Here is a 27,931-nt window from a genome sequence, read left to right on the forward strand (position 1 = left end):
AGGAAGGAATTCCTGCCCATGGCACATGAGCTTTATGGTCCCTTCCAACCCAAACCATTCTGGGATTCTCAATTGAAATCTGTCATGACCCTTACCCAAGCATGGCACAAAAGGCATTCTCATTATTGCTTCTGTTCCTTTGTAAATGAATCCCATGATCAGTGTGGGTTTAGGATTAGAGCCTATTTATGGGGGATTTTTGGGATTTGCTAGTAAAGCAAACTCTCCCAAGACAGTAACAGTGAGGATTCAGCATTGAGGCAGTTTTACTTTCTGTGAAACTCGAAGTGAGACTGATTGCATGAGCATGAACTTTGCCCAATAAGTGTTTGTATTTGGGCCCATGTCAACAGAAATATGTCATGAGAAATAACAGCTGGATAAATTAGGCTCCAATAAAGTTAATTATTATTCTCATGTCAGTGTTTGTACCATGGGATCCACAGGACATACATGCTAATGTCTGACCTCAAACCTTCTTTGTAGTGATTGACAGCCTGGGGACAAGGAGAGATGGCACTTTGTGGGCAAACCATGACTTAGATTTTGTCCAGTTTAATGGATAAAACACTGGTTTAAGTTACTGAGCTTTCAGAGAGCAGGTGACTTTGGAATGAACACTGAATACATGACTGAAGACATGATCAGCATGGACAGGAATGAAGCCCACCAGCTCCAACTCTCACCTACAGCCACCACAGATCAGATAAACAGTCAAGACCCTCCATGTCCTTTCCTAACAGCCCCTAGGGCCAGGGTGCCTGTTTTACAGGTCTCAACTGCACAAAGGTTGTAGCACATGGTTCACTAACTCAGAAGACTTGATCCTGTTTGATCTTTGATGATGCTATAAACACAGAAATGGCCAAACCCACACAATTCAGGCTCATTTCCCAGAGTCAAATCTTCATTTTTGATTATAAAAAAAATTACCACTGCAGAGGAAGCCAGCCCACGGTCCACTAGTGGCACAAAAAAAACCTCAACATAAAACAAACAAGATTATAAACCTCCCTCTGCGGAAGGAGAAAAAAAAAAGTACCCAAGTGCATGTTTCAGTTATCTTTATCTTTCTGTCCATAAGTAAGCAAAGAGTTTACAGTGCAAGTTGATTTCCACAGAACAAGGATCAGACTCCAAACACCAAGAAACAAACAAAAAGGCTTCCAGAGGAACTCACAAAGAAATAAAGCAGAAAAGAGAGGACGGAAGAGATCATGAGAACCAGCAGATCCATGGGAGGGAAGAGGCAAAGCACGTGGGACACAGGAGGCCCCATTCCAGCTGTGAGGTGCAAGTGCCATACAATCAGAGTGTGGCCCCACCAAATCACATTCTTATACATGAGATTCTCCAAGTGAAACAGACCCTGTTCACACCTGAACAGAGGTGGGGTCAGGATGGGAGTAGTGGTGGGTGGCAAAGTGGGTTGGAGATGGGAGGCAGGTGGGGGAATAACCTCTCTCTATTTCACGTATTTCTTATCCTTCAGAAAACCGTTCCGATTTTATTTCACTTTCTGCTGGCCTGGGACTCCATTCTCTCCCAGTGCCCAGAGGAGGAAACCACCTGACTAGAGGCCAGTGGGAGCCAGCAGCACACTGGAGCAGCTCTCTGGGAGAGGATGGCCATGCTGTTACCACTGCAGCTGCGAGGGTTAGGCCAGGGTTACAAGTCACAGAGTGTGTCACACTGTCCCTGTACTTAATGTGACAGACCTGTTTCCATGCAGTGACGCCGCTGGGCCTAACCTGTGGCAAACAGCTCACGACCAGCAATCCTCCCAAGAGCCTGAATAAAAGAGCACCAAGGATTATGCTTTGATGGAAAGGTCTCAGTTCATGACAGGACCCCTCACATTTCATTGCCTAAAGACCACGTGGGTCTAAGACAGCAGCCCCTCCCAGCAGAACATAACATTTGACTCAAACCTCAAGAGTGTCTCCACTCACCAATGTGTAACCCCACAATGCTAAACCAAGCCAGCTACAGCAGATCTCCCACCAATTTCCATTCTGGCTTCCCAAAATTTACACATGCTTGGGACCCAATACATTCAAGATCCAATAACTTGGTCAATAAGCAAAATGCCCTGAAGAATTCAACTGTGCCTCAGCACTCCACTCCCTACTGACACGGAGATGCTTTTCCTCCTACAACTTCCAAATTCCTCCTACAACTTCCCTGAGTGGCTCCCTCAAACCCTTGCCTTAACAGTAGAGTGCAAAAGACCGTTCTGCTCCCTGCATTGCATCAGCCTGCCAGGCAAAGATGGAAGGATATGGTTCCTTTCAAATCCAGGTGACGGTGTCCTTTCAGCCAGTGGGAGAAGACTTAAAAGAGTTTAAGTCATGTCTCTTCTCCTTGCTCTAACTGAGCCAGTCCCTTCCTCCCTGTGTGCTCACATGGATTAAAAAGGGCTTTTAAAAGTAAGACAGGCTCCTTTGCAACAGTCCACCATGAAGGACAGGTTGCTGGGCTTGGAAGCCAAGGAAAAACTTCTGACCCACACCAACAAAACTTATCAAGCAACTTTCCAGGAAAGGACTAGAGAGATTCAGAACTGAGACACAAAGTTCTCCTTCAACATCATTTAGGTGGGAAAGACTTCCCTATATGCAACTGAGACACCAGGGAGACACCTGCAGCCAGAAGGGATGCCTTGGAAACTTTATGGAGCTACATGGAAGTAACTGCAGTTTCCAAACCCTGTCTCCTGCAGGAATAGCAGCTTCTCCCTTTGCACCCAATTTACAGCTAGTCTTTTTCAATTAAATGCTGACTCTGACCAGGACAAGGACAGGGTCAGATTGGTTTCCAAACCACATCCAGAAGCAAAAGAGTAACAAAGGAGCTAAGAACAGTCTTGATTTCTAGTGCAACCACAACAATGGACAATCCCTTAGATATCTTTTACTCAAGGTTCGTGGTGAAGGGTGAGGGAAGAGAAGTGAGCTGGGGGGAGGGATGCCCAAGCAGGTCCCGATTAAAGCTTTAAATGACAGGGAGGTAAATGAAGTGATTGTCCTTTTGGTCTCTCAGCTGGACGTGAAATGCAGGAATAGCTGTGATGAAGCAGCACGCCACAGTCCTTAGATCCAGTGTATTTCTCTCAGTAGAGGCAAGTGTTCTCTTCAGACCCGTTGAATTTCAAACAGCTTAACATCTGTGTCATACCAGATGGGGGGATCCACATTCCTGAGACAGAAAGACAAGAGCCACTTTACTCCCTGAGGCCAGTTACATGGAATTCAAATCTCACAGCCACGATTACAGGAGCTGGCTGCACAGCGTGCCTTCAGCTTTGCATAAAAGGAAATCACTGGTTGAGAGACAACACACCTTACAGGGATGACAGTATCTACAACATCCCACAAAGCCAGAGCTTTGCATAAAATCTCTGCACCAGACCCTCTGGGCAGCTTTTCTATTCCCTGCTGCTGCCAGTTCCCAAACAAGCAGCACTCCCAGAACAACCCCCTTCATGTCACCCCCTCAAAGTTTAGGAGTAGCTGATACACCCAAGGGAAAAAAATCTTCCTATCCTGTAAATATGAGATAAGCCAGGGCTGGCTGAGGGCATGCAATTGTCTCTGTAGGCCTCCCAAAAGTCTGGAAAAGACCAAGCCAGGCTGCACCCAGCTGCTTTACCTCAAATAAATAACTCCCCACATGTAGGTGCGGAACCACATGGCAGTGCCCGAGTTTGCCTGGTACTTGCGGATGAGGATGGGGTGAGGCACTGGCAGCAGCCCCACCAAGGTGCCATGCTGCAGGAACTTGAGGATCTCCGACTCATCCGTGAGACCCCTGCCAAGATACAGACCAGGAACATCCTTAGCATGTCCCACAGACACCTCCAAAAGTGCTGCAGCATGAAGGACCAGCCTAAACAAACACAGACACTGAGCTGTGGCCCAGAACACACCCCCTCTCCTCTGGAAACAGAGGGATCAGACAAACAAGATGTTTGGCAAGCCAAGTAACAACTCTATTGAGCCCGGGATGCTTTCAATTAAACTTCACAAGGTTTCCCTTAGAGGCCCTCCAAATTCAAACTCTGCCAACCTCACATTGCTCCTTAAACACCACACAGCCCTTCCTTTCCAAAAATCTCCTTACTTGTCAATGCAGATCTTCTCCACCTGAGGGACCAGCACCTGTAAGAGCCGCATGATTGTCTGCAGGGGGAGCTTTGACTTCCAAGACATCACCTGTAGGTAGGAAAACAGCAGGGAAATCAGTACACTGCATTAGCAGGTTTTTACAGCTGTCTCCACAATCTCTGCAACAAATGAAGTTTACAATAATCACAAAGCTGGTGGGTGAACTGAGTGCACAGGAGCAATACAATAAATCCTAGAGCCCTAGAATTATGAGGCACCCAATAAGACCAGTGGGACATTGGTTTGAAACAGGTAAATAAAATATTTCTTTGAAGATGTCAGTAAACTAAAGTTCTGGAGCTTTGACCTCAAGTGTCTGTGAGGAAATGCTGCTCTTGGAAAGCCTCTGATGGCAGGGAAGGGGCAGGGTGTGTGAGGCATTTCTGCCACAACTCTTTCTCATTATTTATTTCCTGTGTCCAGATGCCCTTACCCAGTCAGGAGTTGGAGTCCACTGTCCACTGGAGGATGCACTGGAGAGACGCCTTCGATCCCTCCGGGAATGTGATGCCTCCTATCAATAAACATTATTTTTAACAAATAAAAGCAAACAAATGCTAATCACACTTAAGAGTAAGAAATACAATCCATTTTCTGCTAATATTCTCCCCAGATTTTCTAGACCACTACTGGGAAAGACAGCTCAGCCTGTCTCTAGAACATGTCAAACCTACCCAACCGTCATTCACCAAACCCATGTGCTCTCACCCAGAGAGTGGCAATATTTGATGAAGCTGGAGGACCCTGTGGAAGGTCACAGCTCCAGTCACCACTGTTGACACTGCTGGAACAATCCACAGTGACAGAGTTAAAACAGCACTGACAAGAGACTGTTCAGAGGGATGCTTCTCTCTTTTGGCACAGAGATGATATAGCTAACAGCCACAGATTTTTCAGCCTCTGTATACTGAGTATCTCTGGGATTCTTTATGTCCATTCTGGAATATCTTAAAGAGCATTTTTCCAAGGGGAGGCTCCCAGCAACTCCTATCTAATAACTCTCGCCTCTTGAGGAATGACACACTCAACTTGGCTTTCCATATTCATGGTGGGAAGGAGGGAAGGAAATAACCCTCTAAAATCACTGTCAATCTCTGCACAAGGTGAAAACAGAGAGGCTTTTTCCTTTAGCAATGCTCCCTGACCACTCACTGCTACAGCACAGAGCTGACTTTTCTACAAAACAAATGGGCACAGCACTTCCTTCCAGCAGCCACCCTGCAGCTCCACACAAATAAACTCATTCACTCAGCACCTTCTCAACCAGAAACAGCCAGCTTGGGGTAGAGCTGTGCCAGTGCTTTTCCAGCTTGGGAACAGTTTGAGCCAGCTGCTGGACACAGATGGAAAGACCCATGATTATGTTTCATGGGCTGCTGGAAGAAGAAAACCTTCCACAAGTTCTCAGTCAAGATCTCATTTAATGACAACATAATTGTGTGCTTAAGATGTCTTGCTAGCCACAGGCTTCACCTGGTACCAGGCAAGGCCAGGAAGGGTAAGAAAATTGGTCCTGGAGTATTTGAGATTTCTGTACATTCCAATTTATTCAAGGCCACTCTGAGGGCAGCACCTTAGCCTAGCCTTCATGGGAACACATTGGGAACACAGCACCAGCGAGTTAAAAGATTCTGATAGAGCTCTCCATCCCAAGGGAGATGAAAAAGCAGCAGCAGTAAGAACCTGAGTTGGAAACATCAGGATCAGGAGGTTTCATGGACATCCTCTGGCAATTCTGCACTCACTGCTCTGTCATAGTTTTTGTGTTGGAGAAAGCTCACTCAAGTGCCCCAGCTCTTGTGTCATAGCATAAACATGAAACACCCAAGATGATGCAACAGCCCTTCTGGACCACGTTGTGTCCCAGCACCCTGCACGTGTGCACGCTGCCTTTAATGCGATGCCCTTCTTTAATGGGCAAACACACCTCTTCTTCTAACCCCTCATTTTTGTTCACTTCACACCCAGACCTTCCCTGCACACCAGCATCCAGCCTTACCCCACTCCAGGACTCCCCATCACTCAGGGCTGCAGGTGGGTTTCCCTCTGGGGACAGCTGGGAAGCCTCAGGCTCCAGCGAACGCATGGTCCCATCCTCTGACACCTGAGACTTCTCCGTGAGCTTGTCAATCCCTGTGTTCAAAAAAAGAAAAGCTCAGAAACACAAGTTAATTAAATAGGTTTAAAAGCTCTTCTCTACCCCACTATGCACAGATATCCCGTGTCTCTGGTGATATTGGAAAACCTCCCCTTTCAGCAAGAGAAGCAAGATTTAGCTTTGATTTCACAACCCCAAAGGAATTTTTCTCTATGAAAATGCTCCCTGAGAAGGAGGAGGAACACAGGTTCACGTGGATAGAGTTAACCTGAGGCAACAGGTCAAGACTAGGACAAATGGTCTTATGGACACTAAGTCTGAGAGGACAGAAACTCAAGGCAGTTTGTTTGTGATCAGCTTGGGCCAACTGATCTGAAACTCACACTGAAAGGCAGTTAAGTTATTCACAAATGTAAACTCTTAATCTCTCCACACCCAGTGAAAGGGTGAGTCCACACCATATCCCACAGAGAAAACAAACCTCTCCTGTCCCAAAGGTAAACTAAAGCTCACCTGGAGTAGCCACCAGACTGGCCTTCAGCGTCCCCGGCTCAGCAGGGGCAGCAGGCCGTGACCCCTCCATGGAGACCCCGTCCTGGGAGTTGGTGCGAGAAATGGGCTCGGGGGTTTTCTTCCTGCGCTGCAGCCCCTTCTGGATGGCCTGCGCGTCCGTGGGCAGGTTGGCCAGCTGGTGAAACACGTTCCGCTTGCGGATCACGGCATAGACCAAATTGGAGTTCCCTGGGAATCACAGCAACAAAACGAGCAGAGAAGTAAGGCTCAAAGAGCTCTGCCAGCCCAGCACAGCTCGCTGGCTACACAAAGCCTGACTGCTCCCACCCACAAAGGCAGTGGCACAGGAAAGAAAGAGCAGAGCTCAATATCCTCTTATCCATTACAAAGCAGTACAGAAAATTCAGTGAAATCCTTCCTAGGCTGGAAAGCTGACAAGAAATGGTTTGGTGAGGGATATTCAAACAGCTGAGAAGAAAAAGGACAGTTTAAACCACATATTAGCATCTATTTTGGAAGAAAAGGTTACTAGCCAAGGTTCAACATTCCTCCATCTTCAAAAGAACTCACAAAACAAATCAGGGCATTTAATCTGAGACACAGGCTTGAAATAGCAAAGCCAAAAGGTCAGAATTCTTACTGCCTGCAAGATAGCACAGAACAGAATGAAACCATCCTCTAATATAAAACACAAATTACACCCACAAAGGCTGCTTTTGGATTTGGCAATTGCCACATGCAAGATTCCTATCAGGGAAGCAGAATGGCCATTCCTGATTAGCAAATTTAAAGCAAAACACTAAATTTTGACCAGGTTTTGGGACCTTACTTTATTATTTATTAGGCAAAAGACTGTTATGCTATTAACAGGGAAAGCATAAGGCATTTCCTGGAAAGTAGCAAATATCAGAACTTTCTTTGGATGAGGTGGTTTGGTCTTAAGCCCCCAGAGATTTGTCAAAGCAGAACTGAGAGGCACTTGAAAATTATTTTGCCCCATCAAGTACATTGCTGAGCAACACGAGCAGTTTCACAGCAATATCCAGCCAGTCACAACTTATGAGTTACACACTCACTTTTTGTTTCTTTTCCTCTCTGTGCATCTCACCTTCTGCAGGAGGGCTGAGGTTATGTTGATAATTAGCTACCATCTTATTTTGTTCTAACCAAATCTGCCTGGGCCAGGACCCAATGGTGATTATCTACTAACCCAACTTATCAGTCCTATATAGCTCATTTCTACACTTCTCACCTCCTCTCATCTCCTTGGACTTCCTCTGAACTTCCATCTGACATTCTCTTGGACTAAACTAGTGCAAACCCACTAAATAAAGCAGTCTGTTACCATCAAACTGGTACTGAATGATGTTGTTGAAAACTTCCAGCAAGAAGAAAACAAGATGGTGGTTCTGGACAGCAGAGAATAGGAACCAGGTGGTGGAAAAAGCCTCCAAGAGATGCAGTAACTTGTTAGCAGCCACCATGGAGAGAGACTTCAGGTATGGAGACACTGTGGGAGGCAAAGCAAATGAAAACTAGGGAAAGAACCAAGGTGTATATATTCTCAAAAACACACCACTAAAAATGTCGCTTTTATGACCTTCCCACCCTTGCACAAATGGTTCCACAAAAACATTTCCAAATACAAAGCAAATGAAACAGAGATATTGCCTGGTAAAATGAGGCATTGCTGGTTTTAGAAGATTTTGTTTAGGCTTACACTAGTAACACCATCTCTGCTGTGCCTCCTGAAAAGCTTCACAGCTGGAGCCACCTGGGCACTCACTAAGTCCAAGGGAAGCACCACCACTGTGAGGAGGTGGCACTCCCTGCTGGAAAGGGACAGTACTGCCAACTACCCTCACCAGGCCTGCTGGCAAATGTCCTGTTGCCTCCCCAAGGGAGCTCCAGGACTCTGCTCTCCCTCCTTCTGCCCCAGCTGACCATGCAGGCAGATCTTATCTGCACTGGCCAGTGCCCTCCAGCAGCAGGGGAGCACAGAGAGGGGCACAGGGAGAGGGCAGTGAGAGCACTGTGAGCTGTGGTTTCTCCCCCCACACAGTGCTCACCGTTCACAACGATGGTGAGCAGGCAGTCGAAGAGGGGCTGCAGCCGCTGGTGCCCGCTGGTGATGATCTTGTGAAAGACCTGTGGAAGGAAGGAGCTCTTGAGCAAGGCAGCACCTTACTGAAAGCACCCTCTCAACCAAAACCAGTGCCACCCCCACACTAATCGCTTCCTGACACCATTCCTACCTAGGCAGGGCCCTGCACACTCCACAATTACACAGGTGGGGAAGGCTGCTCTCACTGCAGACTCGTGCTCCAGGAGTACAAGCTTTCATTTACAAGGAATCCTTTGGGAATGTGATTAGAGCCCTATAACACTGCAAACAGAAACTGACTGTGAGCTGTTCAACAATGCTCAGGCAGCCTGGGACAAAACTAAACCACCAGGAAGTAAGAGACACCTTCACCTCCAATAGACTTTGACTCTGAACCCTTCTGATAGCTGCTTGAATTGCCACAGAACTAATGATTTTACACCTGATTTTAGTGCAGACTTCTAACTCAAATCTTTGTCCTATTTTTAATTATATCCTCAGACATGGAAAGATTCAAGTGCCTTGTAACCAGTTCAGGCCTTCCCACCTTTAGCTGGCATGTCTGTAGAGAAGTCCTAAGCATAATTAAAACAGAGAGATGATCTGAGATTAATGGAATGCAAGAGCAAAACACATAGCATCAAGAGCAGTTATGGTGAGCAGGTTTCTTCCTGCTCCTTTTAACAGGAATCTCCTCTTGGAGATTTATCGGAAGCTGAGAGCTTCTTCTCTGGCAAATGAGAACATGACAGAAGGGAAGCACCTGAGGCTTGTTTTGCAAAGCACACAGCTGCTCATAGGCAGTGTTGTGGGCTGACTGAAAGGTCAATGAAACTTGCAGCTACCCAAAGCTGTAGAGCTGAGCTTGGTATCATTGTTGTCCCCATTGACAGATGTGCTCCACACACCTCTGTCTGCCTGGGACAGAGCCAGATCTCCTGCCTTCCCTACCAGTAGAGCAGAGAGCATGCACTCACCCCCTCATGACAGCAGTGCAGCACCATGAGGAGTCCTGTTCTTTGGGATCATTTAATGCAGATGGAATTACACCTCATGCAAATCCACCCTGGCAGATACATCACCTCAGGTTAACAGTGTGCATCCCACACACTTGCTAGCTATTCAGTGGGCTTCCAGTTTAGGGAGGGCGAGTATATTAAAGGTGGACAATGATTTGTGGAGCTAGGAGGGTTCAAGAAGTGCTGGAGCTGTACTCACTATGATGAGCAGGTCAGCATGTGTCCCTGTGAAGACAGGGATGTCCATAGGCACTCGTACAGAATACGGCTTGTTCAGTCGCACCCCAAAGTTACGCTCCCCACTGAGGAGCAGCAGGATAAAGACCCCAATGTGCATCAAGCCCACTCGTGCTGCATGGAGAAAAAACAACAGAAAAATATGTCACAGAGGGGACAGTGAGGAGAGAGGAGAAACACTATGGGACTGATAAAAAACTGCACAGACTAAACCATCCTGATAAGGGACATCCCACACAGTGCTCCCTTCATTGTCAGCACCAGTGTCCTTCCCAAGCACATCTGTGTTAAGTCTTATCAGTGTTAAGTCTTGGATGCTTTTCTTCATTATGTTCTTAATGTAAACCTTTCATCATAGCAGTGAAGATCTGACTACTTCCCTGCACTACACAATGATGGAGTTATGCCTGATTTACTCCCTACTCTGCTTTAGCAAAGCAGATTAGTCATTTTTCCCTCTTCACTGGATCAGGGACACAATTTTCAATAAGAGGACTCAAAATGTTAACGCATACTAAGGAAGGATTTCCCTTCCCTATATTGCAGGATAGATTGTGTCCTGATTCTAGCCCCCTACAAACATTAAAACCCAATTAACTGGACAACTCCACTCCATGTCTGTAGAAGGTCAGGAACATGCATTCAAAATGCTGTCAACTGGTAGGGAGGAAGCATCTCAAAAACATTCTAGCTCAACTGTCAAGCACAAATTGTTCCAAATATTGAAAATAACCAACTTACACTGGTCTGCTCTGGCATCATTGAGAAAATACAAGATTGGGACAAGAATGTCCAGAACATCGCTGCTCTTCAGCACAAAGAAAAGGAATTTCTGGAAGAAAAGGGAATATTTCAGACAATCATAAGTATATACCCTGCACCATCCACAGGACTCAGCACAGACAGTCTCTAGTTAATCAGTCCCTCAAGAACATTAAAAAGGCTGGTGTATGCAATACCTCATCAACACCAGTGCTATTCGTAGAGTTAAGATAATATCTGTTGCAGAACCTGCTTCCAGCACAGACCTTCAGGAGCTGCAGCCCCTCTCCCAGGCTGTCTCTACAGCCAGACCCCAGCACCTGCATCAGTGGGGCTGATGACCACAGCATCCCAGAGCCACTGCCAACTACCCACCACAGCCCTTCACCAGGGCTTCCTCCAGCCAGAGTAACAACAGCCAAGCTGGGGTGAAGCTCAGCAAGAAGCAGATCCACACCTTGTTGAAGTCACAGAGTTTCCAGAAGAGGACAAGGAGTTCCTGATGGAATTGTATCTTCTTGGCAGAGTTTGGCAGGTAAGTCTGGACCAGTGGGTTTGATAACAAGCGAGCCACTCCTTTCAGGATGAACTGGAAATCCTGCCAACAGATCAGGAAAGAGACTGTGGTGGGCCCAGGGCTAATGCAATCAGCATGAAAGCAGACAGGGAACAGTGCAGGAGGGAACACGTTACCTCCTCCCGGTGTATCCTTGAGAGGTAATTCACAAACAGATTGTCTGGTCCAGGAGGCTGCATTCAAAGAAAAGGAGGGAAATGCTTACTGACAAGGTATATTCAGGAAGTTGAAGTATAACCACCAAGGTTTCTCACTTCAGCTTTCTGCTCTGAGTAATTCAGCTTTAAATGCAAAGAGACAGAGCACTGCATGGAATAGTCAGGGGCTTTTCACTTACATGCTCCTGATTTAAGTTAGTGATCAAAATCTAGCCATGTATTTTGATCTGTATAGGTCTTTAGTGACCACAGGACTGAAGCAGGATTGGAACAGAGAGAGCAGACTGCAAGGGGAGTAGCAGTGCTACTCAACAAGCAGTGCTGGGTCCTACAGCTCAACATTCAATCCAAGCTGGTGTGAGAGGACCCCAGTGAGTTCAGGAGAGCAGCAAACACAGATTCCAGTATCACTCACATCCACATCATCCATGGCTGTGCCAGTGGTCGTGCCATCCACAGTGGGACTTGAACTGGTGGAGCTGTCATAGTCCAAGGTGACAATGAGCACCTGGGCCGCCTCCTCCACCAGGGGCTCACGGTAGTCAGAGAACAGCAGGTGATTGTAAGGGATCCCATAACCCACGGGGTCGTAGGCACAGACGACGTTCAGCAGCGAGGTGAAGAGTGGGAGTGCATGTCTGAGGAGGAGAAAATGTTCTCAGAAGGTAGCAGCAGGAAACAAAAGGCACTGCCTTGGAGAGAGACAGGCATTTCTCTCCCCAGGAGCCTGGGGCCATGAAAAAACACAATCATTTCCTCTAACCTGTGACAGCAGTCCATGACTGAGCAGCTCAGACCCAAGAGCCAAGACTCCAGCTCCCAGCTGGGCTCCTGGACCACAGCTGAGAGGGGAGGGGAGGTGAAAAAGGACACGTGGGCTCCCAGAGGAAACATGTGCAAAATGTTTGTGGAAACGGGAAAAGACCTCAAAGCTCTCTAGCCTCTGGAAAGACAAAACTGTATTTCTTCAACCTCCAGCCAGGTTTGTACTCCCCTATGTTGAGTGTCAGCTGAGGAGCTGAAGTCCCAGAGGTACAATTTCACTAGAGGGCGGCATTCATGCGCCACCAACACCACACCCCCTGCCCAAGGGAACAGCAGGGAACGGGACCTGCCATTTCCCACAGGGCAGGGATCAGTCCTGCAGCAAACTCCAGTGGGCACCGTGCTCAGACTCTGCTGAGGAACTCTCCTCACTAAGCAGAAATACTAATAGGGTGCACATGAGCCAGGGACAAAGTAAAAGAACAGCCCCTGGATGTTGGAGGTAACAAGTCCTGTGGTTACCCATTACCAAAACACTCCATGGAACGGATTTGAAGATATTTCTCCCCCTGGCACCCAGGCCCCTGCCCTTTACCCTCACCTGTTCTCTGTAGAGCAGAAAAACTGTACCCAGGGGTTGGTGTTGCTGCTGTCTGAGGAGGGAGGCAGGTACATGGCCTCAGAGAAACAGGTCAGCAGCAGCTTCAGCAGCTCTGTCCTGGAAGGAGAAGTAAAGGCCTGGAGCCATTCACGAGCAGGGGCTGGGCACAGGAGGCACAATAACCACAACAACACACAAGGAAGGCTCAGTCCTGTCTAGAAAGTCCTTCTGAGGGAGAGTTAAGCCCATTTAATTTCCTAAGCCATACTGCTGTCACCGGCACAGAGCTAAACAGAATCACTGCCTTACAAAAAAGAAATCCAGTACCAGAGCTCCTTGGCATTTCCAGAACAGCAGTGTTTACCCAGTTCCTGCTGCAGACAGTCTGACTCCCACCCTACATTACAAAAAGCTACTCAAAAGGTCAGCTGGCTTTTTTTCTGTGTTGTCAATCCTGTTACCTTGGAAAGGAGCAAGCAGAAAGCTCCTTGGGAATCATGGATACTCGAGGAGGCAAAGAGAGCTCATCTCCCCCAGATCTCCCTTTCCTGAGCCCAGTTTCTTTCCATTTGGCCTTAGCAGAAGCTCTTACCTATTCAAGTCATGGATGTAGTTGGGCTGTGGAGAATGAGCAAAGCCCACTCCTGCCTCCCAGATGTACTCACAGCTGTCAATGGAGTGGATATCTTCTGCTGTGTCCTGTGGGAGAAATAAGAGGCTGAAGCATAGAAGGCAGGAGCCAGAATTGGCAACAATGGTGCATCCAAGGCAGTTCAGCCCCTTTCTCTAGAAAAAAACAGCAGAGAAGCACCCAGACAATTGAACTGTACAAAAGTTCCCTCCCAGGCCTGAAAAAGCAGGTGCTGATGTCTTCAAAGAGCTCAGCCTTTGCAAGCAAGGGACAAAACACAGAGATAAAAGTACTGTGCATGATGGAAGGAGCCCACATTTCCAGCCATAATTTTAGGGCTGACTTCAGTGGGAATATGAGTCAGTCCTGTGTCTCCTTTGCCCATTGTCTCACAGTTCTTCCTCTTTGTGGTGCTGGTACTTCAGCCAACACCCACCACAACCTGTATCTCCGGGGCCACATGCTGCTCTGCCATGAACAGAAGATGGTGGTACCCATCTCTCTGCTCTTAAGCTGCAGTCAGACCAAGCCCAGAGAGGAAAAGTCAGCTCAGCAAAGACTACAGAGGCTGCAGGCAGCAGAAGGGCAGCCAGCAGCAAGGAACATAAATCACTCACAGTCTCAGTGTCTAATTCCAGTTGCCCAGAATCCTGAAAAACCAGTCTGGCTGTTGCCAAGGGAAAAATCACAGGTGCAAGTGGTGGGGGGAGGCTCTCCCAGGAAAATCCGTTGTCACCCTGACTTGTGCAATCCATCCCAGGTGACAGCACTGGACAGGAAGTCCATCTGTTTCAGCACCACTTACTCATAGCATATGGGTAGCCCTGATCCAGCCTTGCCCCTTCAGCCCCAGGTGACACATTTCAACTCTCTACTACTCAGAAACCCCAAGCAATCAATTTAGTACTCAGATTTGTCACAGAATTTTGCAGCCATCAAACATACCATGGTTTAGCATGCTCATTTTTAGTTTGCGTCAGATCTATCCCAAAAAGGAGAACTGGATTTTTTTGTTTATAGACTGAACCTACAAAAAACATGAGAGTCACTTGCAGGGAAAAAGGAGGGAGATGCACCACAATCTGTTCTCTGTTCTTAGCACACCTGGTATAAGATCCCTGCTTCAGGAAACTCCTCTGAGGTACAGACAGTCACCACAAGGATCAGAACATATTTAAATGTCTTTGCTGCCACGATACAAAGAGGGAGAAGAGGTGAAAAGACACAACAGAGGCCATCTACTCATTCAGATCACAGCACATGTGAGCAGACAAACAGCTGCTTCCTGCCCCAGAATGCACCTAACTGCCAGAGAGGGGAACAAGGTGCTAAAGGTCTCTGCTCTGCTGGCAACAACAGAAGAGCAATTGTTTGCCAGCATAACCATCTTTTCCTGAGGGGTAAGCTGTAGTGTGGGGGTAGTTGCCAGCCACTCCATTTGAGACTCAATCACACTGCAACAATCCCCAGAACATCTGTCTTAGAAGCCACAAACACCATAACATGAACCCAAAATGATGATCAATATCACTCACTGCAGGGTCAAGCTCAGCAAATCTGTATTTTCCTGCCTGCAGGCTTGCAGGAAGCTGCTGGCTTTCCCAGGGTCCCCCCCACCATGCAGCTAATCTGCCTCTATGCAGATAATCTCATGATTCAACTTCCAACTCACCACCGTGCTCCTCCGGTGGCTCTGCACAGTGAAGTCAGGACAAAAGAGCAGATCTGTGACAGCAAGGAGCAAGGACTCGGCCAGTGGCCGGGCATTTTCATCATCTTCATCTCCCTGAAGTGACAAACACGAGAGCACTGTCAGGTCAGGGTGAGCAAAGGGCACATAGTAACACCAATATGTCACAGCACAAGAAGACACACTCCCCAAAAACACATAGGGAGACAAGACATTACACAGGAACAGGAGGGAACAAAAGAACAAAGGAACAAAAACCCAGATGGTACAGGAAAGAAATTTGCCCCTGGAAGGTGCTGACTGAACAGGAATGAGCTCTTTAATGACAGCAAACTGAGCAGACAAAGGCCTGGAGATGTCAGGGAGAAAGAAGAGTAGCACTGGGTACACCTTGGCAGGTGGCTTGGTTTATTTGATACAAAAGGGAAGAGAAACATTGACAGAGGAGAGGGTTTCACATTCATGAAGGAGGGTGTTTGGATGGTGCATGGAGACAGCAATAGGGAGAAGCCAACCAGCAGCAATAAGGTTAAAAAACCCCTCCAAGTCCTTTCTGCATGGGCTGCCCAAAACTGGAGGTTACAGAACAGGGTGAGGCTGTGTGCATCAGGCCAGGGGCTGTCCCAGCCTGCCACAGCAGAGTGAGCAGAGAGGATTGTGCCATCTCCAGCATTCAAAGAAATCTCTCCAAGCACGCATGGCTACTCCTCTGCAGGCTGTTGCCACGGGAAACCTTGCCAGATCCTGCCTGTCAAAGAGCATCCTGCCTGGGAGGCCTTCCCACCACACACCGGTGCTGGAGGGAAAGGCAGAGAGCAGGAATGGCAGGAGCTTATCTACCTCAACCAGGCCTCTGTCAGCCTGAGCACAACACACAGCTCTTCAATCACAGCAGGCAGCCATGGAGATAATGGTCTGTGTGGCTCTCAATCTGTCTTGGTGACAGCAGGGAGGATACCACAAACAGAGCCCGGATGTAGGAACAGGCACAGCAAGGATGGATGGAGCCAGCAAAGATGCTTTGACTTGTGCTCCCAGTCAGAGGTGAAATGACAACCATTAGGGTCCAAGGGGATTTCTTTTCCAAGAGTGATCTTTACTAATAGTATCTAGACTGCCAGAAAAAATGTCCCTGCAGGCTGCAGGTATCACCACATCCAAAATGGTGACACACAACAAACCAGTAGATCTGAACACAATACAGACTCCCATAGAGGAGGGAGGAGCCATGGCTCCAGGAAGCTCTGCTATCCATCACTCCATCATGAAGCAGGTGAAGCATAATCTCAGAGATATTTACTAAGTGTCCAGCCATACCATCATCTTCAGTTCCCAGACAGAAATCAGCCACCAGACAGCAAAGCTGTTGCCCCAGATTAGATGTGGTTCCAGCTTCCCTAACATCTCAGGGATGTATTTGTTATCCCAGCCTTACATGCTGAATGCACATGGTTAAAGGACTGAGCCTCTGAACCACAACAGCTCCACCCACACTCCAGAGGGTTCCCCAACACAGCACACGTGGACTGGGCTGGATCACCCTGGGGTGACTCCACCACTCAGACTGAGAAACTCTTTTCTAGGTGCTGAACAAAGTGGAAAAACAGAAATAACAGCAGCCTGGCTGGATCAGAGCACCAGGCACCCCTGCATGTTCCTTCCCAAAACATTGTTAAGCCTCACCAGCACTCCCTGGCCCCTGCAGGGATGAAAGGACTGACAACCACCACCCTCCCAATCGCACAAATCACAAAGCAGGACTAGCAATGACTTCCCTTTTCATCACCTAGAACTTCCTTTTGATGTGCCCTCAGGCAAACCAGATTAGAGGTGACAGGCAGAAACAGCAAAAGGTGCCAGTTTATACTGTACCAACCACTGCCAACCCTTCATAACTGTCCCCAAAGACACTGCACTGCACTTAGGAGAACCACATACCTCAGTACAGCCACACTGACCTGCAGATCAGAAACTCACAGGAGAGGGCTCTCTATGCACAGAGCAGCTGCTGAGGGAGCAAACAGGCAAATACATACTCCTGGTATAATTCAGCTGTGCTCTCACTGCTGCTATTCCTCCTATTTGCAGAAGATCCTAAAGCACTTTCACCCTGCTCCTTTGAGAGATGAGAAAGAGCACTATTGTGCTTGCTGTCCAGACAAAGAAATGTGGGGAGGCTGAGATACTCCCCAGGGTTATGCCCTTCACTGACAGAGCCAGAAACACAACCACTCTTTAACCACTCTTGCTCAGCTGTTGGCTTCATCTCCCAGCTTAGGCCCCTGGCTAAAACTGTATCAGCTCATGGGCAGGGTATTGAGTCATGGTGCCAAGAGCTTCTCTGGCACCATTCACTTTAAATGTGACATTGTAAAATCAGCACAAGCAACACCCTGCTGCATTTTGATTTGAAACTTAAATCAACTGTAATTAATGGAACAAGGACATTTCAGTCTAAGAAAATCATACAGCCTTCGCTGCAGCTCTCATATTCACTAAGAGTCATACCTCCAGTTTACTGGTGAAGCCTTTCCTCACGTATCAGTGTTCTCCTACAGCTACACACACAAATGAAACATCCAGAAGATGCAGCAAGAACCAAAGGACGGGAAAGAATTTAGAAAGTGCCACCTAATTTCTGACCACATAGAAATAATCAGAATAAAACTGCCCCCAAATACACAGTGTCTCCTCACTGCAGCCTCCCCATCACCCTCCAGAAGGAAGAATAAGTGACAAGAGACAGACCTCTCCTCGGCCAGCCCCAGGGACAGTTGACCAGAAGAAACCCCTCCAGTCTGGGTCCTCAAAGATGTAAGGCAGGATACGGGTGAGGAGTCGACAGCAGTTCAAGACAATTTGTCTTTCCTTCTCTGTGTGGCAGCCACTCTCTGCTCCCTGCACCAGCTTCTCCACAGCCTGAAGGAAACAAAACCAAGGAAGGCAGCATTAGCCTGGGCACAAGTTAGCAAGAGCTAGGCAGGTCTGTCCTGCTAGTGATACCCTCACACAGATTTCTAAGCAGTTCTTGGGAGTCCATTTGCTCTCAGCTTAATGGCACAGCGGCTGTTTGAAACTGTAAAAAACAGGGTTAATTATTTTAAACAGACCTTCTTGAATTTCTGCTGTTCCACTGCAAGAGACCTCAAATGCCTGGGCTAATCCATGCAGCACATGTGTGGTGCCACGTGAGACAGACAGCCAAAGCACCAGAAGGCTCCTTCCAGCACTGCTCCATGACACCATGCACTGAAAAGGGCAGATGAGATTAATCAGCTGCAGCAAGTACATGAGATGCAGGCAGGAAGGAGCAAGGCAGCAGCACCGTGCTGCACAGAGGGAGGTGCTGGCAGAAACACAGAGTCTGACAGTTCTGTCTGTGTGATTACAGCAGGCTCAGGAGCTCTCCTGACTCAGGAGCTGGCAGCTAAGCTGCTGCCTGTGTTGTGTGTAGGGATGCAGCCCCCAGCAGCACCTACCAAGGTCCTGCTGCAGAAGAGGGTGGTAGCCCAGGTTTCCCCACTGCCCTGTGAACAGGACTGCTGCTCTGGAAAGAACTTCTGGGCTGAGACCCTGCAGCCCATCCAACAACACACTGCAACAATCCAGTAGCTGCTGCAACTGCCAGTGGAGGGTCACTGGGCTTTTCAGAATGGATGAGGGTCTCACCAGGCAGCAACTACAGCCACAGGAGGCAGTGACAGGAGGTTTTACCCACAGACAGAAAAAAGCAGTCTCTTCCCTCCACAGCTGCCCCCACTTGCTCTTAGTCCCTGATCCCAAGGGGAAACAGAGGGGAAATGAAAGCCAAAACATTTAACAAGGATTCACCTTGCTGCTTTTTAATTCATGAGGTCATGTGTCCCTGCTTATTTTCATGGCAGACTGCCTGGGTCAGTGACTCTGCCCGCCTGCGTCACTGCATTAATGGGTATTTAAGTGCTGTTTGTCCCAGCCTGTCACACACTAACTGAGCTGAACCATTTCTTCAGGCACACTTATGACTGTACAGCCTGAATCTCCCACCATGACTGTAAATGACATTTCCTCACAAACACACAGCATTGCTAAGTCCAGTGGCACACTGCACAAGTCAGGGCTCTCAGACTGGCAAAAGCACTGCTAGAGTGGGCTCAGTGACACTGATACCCCAAGATCTACAGCTCATGCATAAACAGTCCTGCAGTGACAAGGCCTCCCAACACACCTGTTTCCAGCAGGCAGAAGAGATTATATTTTATTCCTGGTTTTGGAAGAAAGAAGACACAGAGTCAAAGGGGTTACAGATCTTCTAAGCCCTTCTCAACTCCCAAATAGTTCATTGCCAGAAGCCAATACTAGGGAAAAACACTGCAGTTTTCCTCATGTTCATATTTTTTCTCAAGTATCGTCTACATGTATCTGTCTACAATTCACAGTCAGAGGTACCTTCACTATGATTCAGTAAGTCTCATTCACATATTGTAGAGGAGGAAAGAAAAACAGGATGGCAGCGATTATTTAAAACTGGAAAAGTGCCATTCCAAATGTTTTAAACTACAAATTCAAGGCTACTCTTGGCATGGCTCAAATCAGGAGCATTGTTAACACCTGCACTTTCCCAGGCAAAGTAAGTCTCAGGCTGCTGTTCACCAGCTTGACAATTTGCCAAACCTGGCAGGGTAGGAAATGCTGTTCAATGTCCCTGTGCTCCATACAAGGACGTGATAATACCAGAAGCAGCATCAGGAATGTTCTGTTATCCCAGCAGAACAAAGAAAAGTCTTAAGATTTTCCTCAAACTTTATCCAGGCAGTGGATAAAGTTGCACAGTGACAGTCTGCACATCCCTCTGGGATTTCTCAGCTTGAAGCCAGACTGGTGCATGGTGAGGTACAATTAGGTGCAGACAAGGAAGAGGATGTTTCAGCCTCAGCACAAATATGCAGCCTTGCTACAAAGTCCCCTGAGCAAGAAGCAGTTTACAGATATAGAGCAGGTAAGACCCAAGAGGACAGAGTGAAACACAGGAAGGGGACAAGAAGAAAAAGGCTCCAAGCTGATCAAACACCAGCTATGATCTGTCCTAACCTGTGAGAGGAACATTGAGGAACCCTCAGGAGGAGACAGGGACAAAAGCAAGCACATTCTGTGGTAGAAGGTACCTGTTATCCCTTGGAAACCACAGTGCTGTTGCTCCAGGGACACCCCTGCCTATCACAGCTCCACAGAATAAAACGGCACCAAACTTACCTTGTAACACAAAGTTGCCAAATTTGAAGGCGATTCTTCTCTCACTGCTCGGATCTCTGCAGCTGGTACAAGAGCAAAGACATCCTGCACTGAAGTGGCTGTGTCTGCCCAGAACTGGTCCCAAAAGGCATTATCTGTGGCCTCCACAGGCTGTGGAGAGACAAATGTGGTTATAGATGTGGAACTACCATTCCATACGATCCAATCATCAGCAATTATGCCTGGCTTGGGGATGCGATGAGGCAAGAAGAGGTTCAATAAAACATACTAGCACTGGTTTTACATGTCAGCCTCTGTTTCCAGGGCTTTGGATGATTTATCTCCCAAATTGAACATTCCTGCAGACGTATAGGAGGCTTCATGTTTGTCTGCAACTGCTGCCAGTAATCCAAGATCTTCAGCACTGCACATGGGCCAGGCTGTCCTTGTGCACTCTGCCACCTTCAGAGCAAGTCAAGGAAGTCCTGAGTGTGCATTGGAATTACTTCTGTTGTAACCAAAATCTCGAGGAAGTAATCAGGGACATCTCATTAGGGCACAAACAGAGCCATGGAACTGACAGACCCACCTCAAAGCACTTACAGATAAAATGCAATTGATCTTTCTGGATCAAATATTTATAGAGAACTGGACTCAGTGCAGCTGGTCGCTGCCAAGGCTTTGTTCTTAAAAAGCACTAAGTGTGCCATTCAAAGAGGAGATGGAAGGAGACCAAAGAAAATCCATTTCAAACCTGTGGTCTCAGAAGCTCAGCCCCCAGCCCAGCCCTGGGAACACACCTCTTTCCACTACATTTTCTGCTAATACTTGCCAAGAAATGGACACTGCCCAAACACAGCTGCAAGTGCTCATCCCACCCCGGGGTCCAGCTACAGGGGCAGGATAAACACATGGCTGTTTGTGATAAGCAGTGTGAAAGAGATGGACTCATGATTGCATTCAGAATAGGAAAATGTGAGCTGTCCCAGGAGTTTCACCAGCCTTGGTGTGGGCATGCTGGGCAGGTCAGAAGAGCTGCTCACCTGAGCACCCCAGCCCTTGGCTTGGGCTGAGGAGGAGCCTCCTGCCTGCCACCAGCACCAGCTCCAAAGCAAACAGCGCTCGCTGAGGGAAACAATCAGCACCACTGGGTGGGTCTTGCATGTCAGATATGAAAGGGGCAGAAATGTGACTGTGTGTTTAATTGAAGCAACTCCTGCCCACTCTCAGATGTGTGGTAGAAGGCAGAAAATTTGTCCAGCTCTATGCTGTGTCTAAAAGCAGCTGAGATGCCACTTAGGGGAGAACAGGCCATTCACAACTCTGACACAGGGAAGTGCTGCATTGCCCTGTTTGCTGTCACCTCCTGAACTAACAGCCCCAGCCCACAGGCATGTGATGTGTCACCACCACAGGCCAAAAAGTGAGAGGGGCCAGCTACCTCAGACTGGTACAGCAGGTTATTGCCCTGCAGCTCTTTGCCTTAATGCTTCAGTGCTGCTGGTCCTAGTCCTTCCAGTCATGCAATGAACCAGCCCAAACAACCCCCAGTCTTCAAAAACAAAACCAGAAAAAACCTCTTGTGTGTTCAGACATCTTATTAAAGTCATCCCTAGTGTTGAAAACCCAATTTTTTTCACCTGGACACCAAAGCAAGATCCCACCAAACCTCTTCCCAAGGGAAGAGCAGCTTTTCCCAAATGGCTCAAGATCACAGATCCTCAGAGGGGATCAATAGGAACAATCCAATCCAATATTCACAGCCTGACTTTCAGCTGAGCATGTGAAAGAGCTGAGCTCTCTGTAACCTGGGCATGAAAAGCTTAAATGGAATGGATATTTTGCACATCTCGTCTCTAATCGTACTCCTCAAAAAGAGCAAAGTATTTGGAAATCTGATCTATGTGCTGCATGACATACCCCACAAATCCTACACCCCATGTCAAACCACACACCACAACCTCATGTAGAACTGCCACATGTACGTCCTGGCTGCCTGCCACAGCCACTCCCACTGACAACAGCAAGCAGCAATTGCTGCTAATTGGGCATCATGCATAAATAATGCCTTCACTCTCATCTAGAGGGGGAGCAGAAAACCATTTCCCTCCAGCAGACACTGATCCCTTTACCTCCCACTAGCCTGAGGCCTCCTCAGAGGTGGAACACAGCCTCTGTTTTACAGATGGCAGCCCAACACAGATTGAGGAACTCTGACTGCAGACCCGTGGAGCAGGGAAGCACAGGGGCAATTCCCTGAATGCAACGTTGGATGTACAGCAGCATTCCTGTCTCTGCTGCCATCTTGGCAACCAGATTACCTTAAAACACCAATACCTTGCATTTTTAATAGTTGCAGCAAGTCAACTCTTCATCAACAGGTGGTATCCCATGTATAATCCTGGGACATGGATTCAGTACTGAGTCACTCACATCCCCACTGTCCCCTGTTTTAATTACAGCCTGGCATCATGAAGCTACTCAACCCACATAATATTCATCTCCTTGACAGAACATTACTGGCTGGTTTTAAGCTGATTGTTTTCTGCATGCAGCATCTCTGGGGATCTAAATATCCATTTCCTCACTGAGCTCACTCAACAGACTGTATCCAGCCTCACAGAGGAGAGAAATACAGACCTACATCAGCCTTGTTCACCAGCCAGGGAGATCTTCATTTGGAAATGTCAAGATTTAGGTACAAGTGTTGGTACAGCACACACTGCAGTCACAAATCCCAGAGCACTCCCAGCCTTGACAATGCTTCAGCCAGAGAGCTCACGAGGAGCTAAATCCTCAGCACAGGTAAGAAATAGCCTAATGTTCCTCCAGCACAGTGCAGACAACCAGCTCTGCACCAGCAGAGCAATGAGGGTAAGAATTGAGGGATCAGTAGCTTGACTCTACTCTGGAAACACAACTGGCACATCTGGAGAGCAAAGGATCTTCCTGACCCACACACATCTCATGGCAGAGGCTGCTGAAGGTACAGAACTGACTGGCAGAGAGATTCTGATGCCCAAGCCAAGCTCCACACCACAAGGGTGAGGTAACTGTAGAGCCCAGTGTTGCTAAGGACGCAGTGGGCAGATCTGAGGTGATGTGACAGGGCGGGCAAGGAGGGAGACTTTTGCCTTCAATTAAGACCTCTCACCTGCATGCTGGCCAAACAAAGGTAAAACCAGTCACTCTGGACACCTCCATTCTTTGTTTTCTACTAGTTGCAAATGTTGTGTTTCTTTGAAGCACACCACACACATGCTGCAGAAGTTAGGAAAGGAAGATGCTCGGTTTCCCAGCCTCATGCCAGTTACTGAGCAGAGAATCACAGCCTGAGCAGGCAATCCCCCAACAAACAGGATACCTCACAGGAAACAGGAAAACAGAGAGGGCCTGACCATGTCCTAAAACAGGAAAAGCTCCCAAGGCACAGTCTCGCTTATTTGTTACTGTCCTCAGCCTGACACCAGCACCACCTTCACCTTCTCTTTTAGACACAGCTCCTCACAAACTCCAGCAGAGTGTGTGTGTGTGTGTGTGTTTGTACCTCCTCCTGACCAAGAGCTCTCTGTGCTTATGACTTCAATCAAATCTCCTAACAATTCCTCCAGGCCCCCACTGGAAGACTCCTGAAACTAGGATTGCTGCAGATCATCAGCAGAGAACCAAGGGACAAGCAGCCACTAGCCTAGCTCAGTGTGTTCTCTTTTTGCTCCTTGCCAGCATGCCAACTAAGCACCCCACCAGCCATGGCAGCAATCCTTTGGAGCAGGGGCTCAAAGCAGAGCAAGGCCCTGGTCCCTGCTCGGTTTTCCAGGCAGTACTGCACAAGCTCAGGTGATCTGTTACAGCAGTTGATTCTTTCCACCCCAGATGTGGCAGAACTGTGGTGTGGAATCACCATTCATGCAGCACCTGACTGAGCTTTAGATCAGGTAATGCTGCAGGGCCAGGGATTAGTTTGAGGCAATTCACACACCTTTGTACCACCTGTTTGTGCAAAAGGAAAGCCTCTGGACAGACTTATTCTAAATATGAATAACTAGTAAGATTTTATCCCTTCAGCCAAGGACAGCACCTCTACACAGGCTTCAGAGCAATAATAATTTTTTTTCTATAGGATCTTTGCAGTCAGCAGTGCAGAATCAATGAGACTTCAAGTTTACCACCAGTTCTGCGCTCTCACACAGAGACAGTGTTGCAAAGCAAACTGGAACATGGGATTTGTAGAAGTCTGGCAGGGAAAGACCAGGACAAAAGTCAGCTGTGTCAAGTGTTAGTTACAGCTTTCTTTTTAGACAACTTTGCTTTTGATCAACCTGAGACTCTTGGACAGCTGAGTCAAGCTTGAACACTGAAAGAAATGGTCTGCCAGGGACCAACCTTTCTCCAAGCACAAGTTGTGCTTTTATCAGACTCAAGCTAACAGCCCATTGTACTCCTGGATTTCCACACCACAGAAAAGGAAAGGACTGGGGTTTGTCCCTCGTGTTTGAGTCTTCCTGTCTCTTTAAAAGCAGAGGCACAGCTCCCATTAAAATCTAACAAGCTGGTACACAAGATTAAAATTGCTTATCTTCTGGCTGCTTGCTGGCAGGAACCCCAACCGACTAGGAAAAGAAAAGGTGGTTCCCCAGCATTTAAAGCTCCCAGACCTGCAATTGACCTGCCCTGATGAACTGTCATATCCACAATCCATGTTCCCTTCATCTGTTAAATAGGCAGCCCTTTTATGGGCAGTTTGGGAGGGCTCACACATTCTCTATTATGAAGCACATCTGTTTTATTATCAAAGGGATGGGCCAACCAGCATAATGTGTGCAGAGTAATGTAATATATACATATATAAAAAGCCTAAAGACCATGTCTCCATGTGTGACTACAAATATACATCTGTAGCATAAGTTAATTTCTTCCTTCTGGTAATACTGCCATTTTTAATCACTGAAATAATTCTGAAGTGATTTTCCTTTTTTAATACTCTTACACCTTTACAGTTTCTCTTTGGCAGTTAAAAAATCAATTAAGTCAATTCCATTTGCGTCCAGATTTGGTTCTACTTTCAAGTTCTGGGCTCCACGTGTGCTGTAAGCATTCAAGTGTTATGTTCCTTACAGATTTATTTAACTTTTTTTAAATGCTCACATGGGAACAGTCATTTTTTAATTAAGAAAAGCCTGGAGATTATAAAAACTTATTTTTAAGAAAAAATTAACTTCTGTGCCAACTCTAAACCTTCACCAATGAGTGAACAGTGACTTTGGCTCAACCACTTCTTCCCAACAGAGCCTTAGGAACACCTCACTGTGCATTCTGAGCTCAGAGTTTCACGTTACAGATTATTTGGCGAAAATCTCTTTGTCCAGCTCTCTAATGTCAGAGGAGAAGGCTGCAAAACAGGAGACAGGCTGCTGAGAAGCAAAGCATGTTGTCAACCACTGGCTTGGAAAGATTTGGCTCTGTCCATTACTGCAGCCTGGTTTTGGATCCAGGATCTCATGGACCAGGAGGTTTTGCTGCTGGTAAGAGATCAGAAGGCTCCAGGAGAGCCCAGTCATGCGTTCTGCACAAGCAAACACGGGTGCCCTTCTACAGAATGTAAATATGGGAGCGCCAACACCCCACCCTTTTCCACATGCAGTCAGTCTCACCTAGATCACAGAGACGTGAAATGAATCCAGCCAAGAATGAAGCTTTAGCTCCTTCCTTTTCATTCGGGGCCCCAGTGAACCTTCTTCCCTTACACAGGTCAATAAACCAGGGGAGGGGAGTGCTCTTGCCTGGGCTGCTGATCCAAGGGATTGCCTCACAGGATTTTCTTTGTGAACAGCACACTGGGCAGAGCCCTGTAGGCCTGATTTACCACCCCCCAACCTCACTTTATAAGCACATTTTCCCATGAAGGAAGGACAGCCCAAAGCTAAGGATACTCTGAACTATCTGGAATGCAGAAAAGACTTTGGAAGAACCCCTTAAAACATTAATTCCCCCACTTCTCTCTTTACCTACATTCACAGCTAGTAGTTTTTAAGAATATATTCACAAAAGCCATTCTTTAGCAATGCAGACAAATGTGATACTGCTTTAGAAAGTATTAACATGTTTTTTTCCAGTCTCTTTCACAGTCTTATCCATCTATAATTCAATTCCCACTAGTAGCCTCTGCCTCTTGAGTTTTCAGAGATTTTCTCCTACCACCCTTTACTCCTTTGCATCCATACCCTTTTCGTGTGAATTCATTCCCCATCATTAACTATCTTTCTGCCATGACCCCCACGTTTTCTTAGCAGCTGCCTTACTTCTAAAGGTGGATCATAACAGCTGTTCTCCATTGCAGCTCAGAAGAACACAAGATGTGACTCGTCAATAGAGCAAAATCCCTCTGCTCCTTAGACAGAAGGACAGGCTACTAATTTTCTGCCAGTGTGCTGCTGCTACTGTGCACTCCACTTAAAACAAAAATTAAGCAAGCTCCCAGGACAGGCACAACATATGTTAGACCTCTAGACAGTGACCCTCCCTTCACACAGCCCTCACTTTCACTTAACTCCTTCTCCACCTCAGCCTGCAGAAATCAAGCGTTAATTCACAAGTCAGAGATGGAAATATCTACTGCCAACAGCACAGCTGATCAACAGCCCCTTCCATCAGCTATTACCTAAAAACAGGGCAAGGTTCTCCACCCATTATGCGCGGGGGTGGGAGAAAGGATACAGAAAAGGGAGCAGTGGCAAACCGTGTGATGTAAACCCGCAAGCGGAATACATCAGGAGCTGTGGACATCCCTTATGACAGCAGCGTCTGCTCTGTTAGCACAAGACGCTGTTCAGCAAGGCACAAGATGTCACCAGAGGCGGTGACAGGGCCCGGCCACGTCTGGCAGCTGCCCCGGGGACCGGCCGGGGCCCCTCCACAGACCGGTGAAACGGCGATGGGCGCAGCCTGCCCTGAGCCCCACGGCCCCGGCCTTCGGGCACGGCCTCGCTGGGAGAGCCTGGCCAGGGCCGGCCGTGACTGCAGCCGCGGCGCCGCGGGTCCCCCAGCCCCGGCCCCACACGCAGGGACCGGGCAGAGCAGCGCCGGGGCTGTCTCGGGCAGGGCCGGGTGTGAGGGGCTCCTCAGGGCGGCGGTTCCCAGGATGGCGCGGCCCCCTCGCCCCCCGCCCGAGATGGCGGCCCTCACCTGGGTCTTGGTGGTGAGCTGGATCACCGCCTTCCTGAAGTTGAGCTTGGAGTCGGCGCTGCCCATGGTGCGGCCCGGCTGCGGGCAGGGCCGGGCAGGGCTGTCCCCTCACGCCGCCGCTCCCCGGGCCGCCGTTGACGCCATCCCCGTCCCCGCACCGGCGGCTCCCGATGCCTCCCTCCCTCCTCCTGTCAAACCGGGGCTCGCCGGTCCCGGC

General features: G+C 48.0%; 1 protein-coding gene across 1 annotated transcript; it reads right to left on the reverse strand.

Moving 5' to 3' along the window:
* Window positions 1-1,062: 1,062 nt before the first annotated feature.
* On the reverse strand, window positions 1,063-27,899 carry HID1 (HID1 domain containing). The gene is made up of 19 exons (XM_058817131.1): window positions 27,715-27,899; window positions 20,554-20,703; window positions 18,070-18,240; window positions 15,304-15,417; window positions 13,593-13,699; window positions 13,001-13,117; window positions 12,050-12,272; window positions 11,593-11,649; window positions 11,357-11,497; window positions 10,879-10,969; window positions 10,100-10,251; window positions 8,847-8,925; window positions 8,123-8,287; window positions 6,778-7,005; window positions 6,166-6,299; window positions 4,600-4,680; window positions 4,123-4,214; window positions 3,652-3,810; window positions 1,063-3,198 (listed from the first exon to the last, which is right to left on the reverse strand). Exons 1-19 carry the CDS (start codon window positions 27,778-27,780, stop codon window positions 3,135-3,137), a joined length of 2,391 nt encoding a protein of 796 aa, XP_058673114.1. The 5' UTR covers window positions 27,781-27,899; the 3' UTR covers window positions 1,063-3,134.
* Window positions 27,900-27,931: the final 32 nt, after the last annotated feature.

Source organism: Ammospiza caudacuta, chromosome 19 (genome assembly GCF_027887145.1).
Source record: "Ammospiza caudacuta isolate bAmmCau1 chromosome 19, bAmmCau1.pri, whole genome shotgun sequence".
Taxonomy (NCBI): domain Eukaryota; kingdom Metazoa; phylum Chordata; class Aves; order Passeriformes; family Passerellidae; genus Ammospiza; species Ammospiza caudacuta.

Excerpts from the sequence above, each read along its gene's own strand:
- HID1 (XM_058817131.1), bottom strand. The coding sequence starts at position 27,780 with ATGGGCAGCGCCGACTCCAAGCTCAACTTCAGGAAGGCGGTGATCCAG. Across the intron at positions 3,811-4,122 it reads GAGAAGATCTGCATTGACAA|GGGTCTCACGGATGAGTCGG; the intron begins GTAAGGAGATTT and ends GTATCTTGGCAG. Across the intron at positions 3,199-3,651 it reads TGGGGAGTTATTTATTTGAG|GAATGTGGATCCCCCCATCT; the intron begins GTAAAGCAGCTG and ends TTTCTGTCTCAG.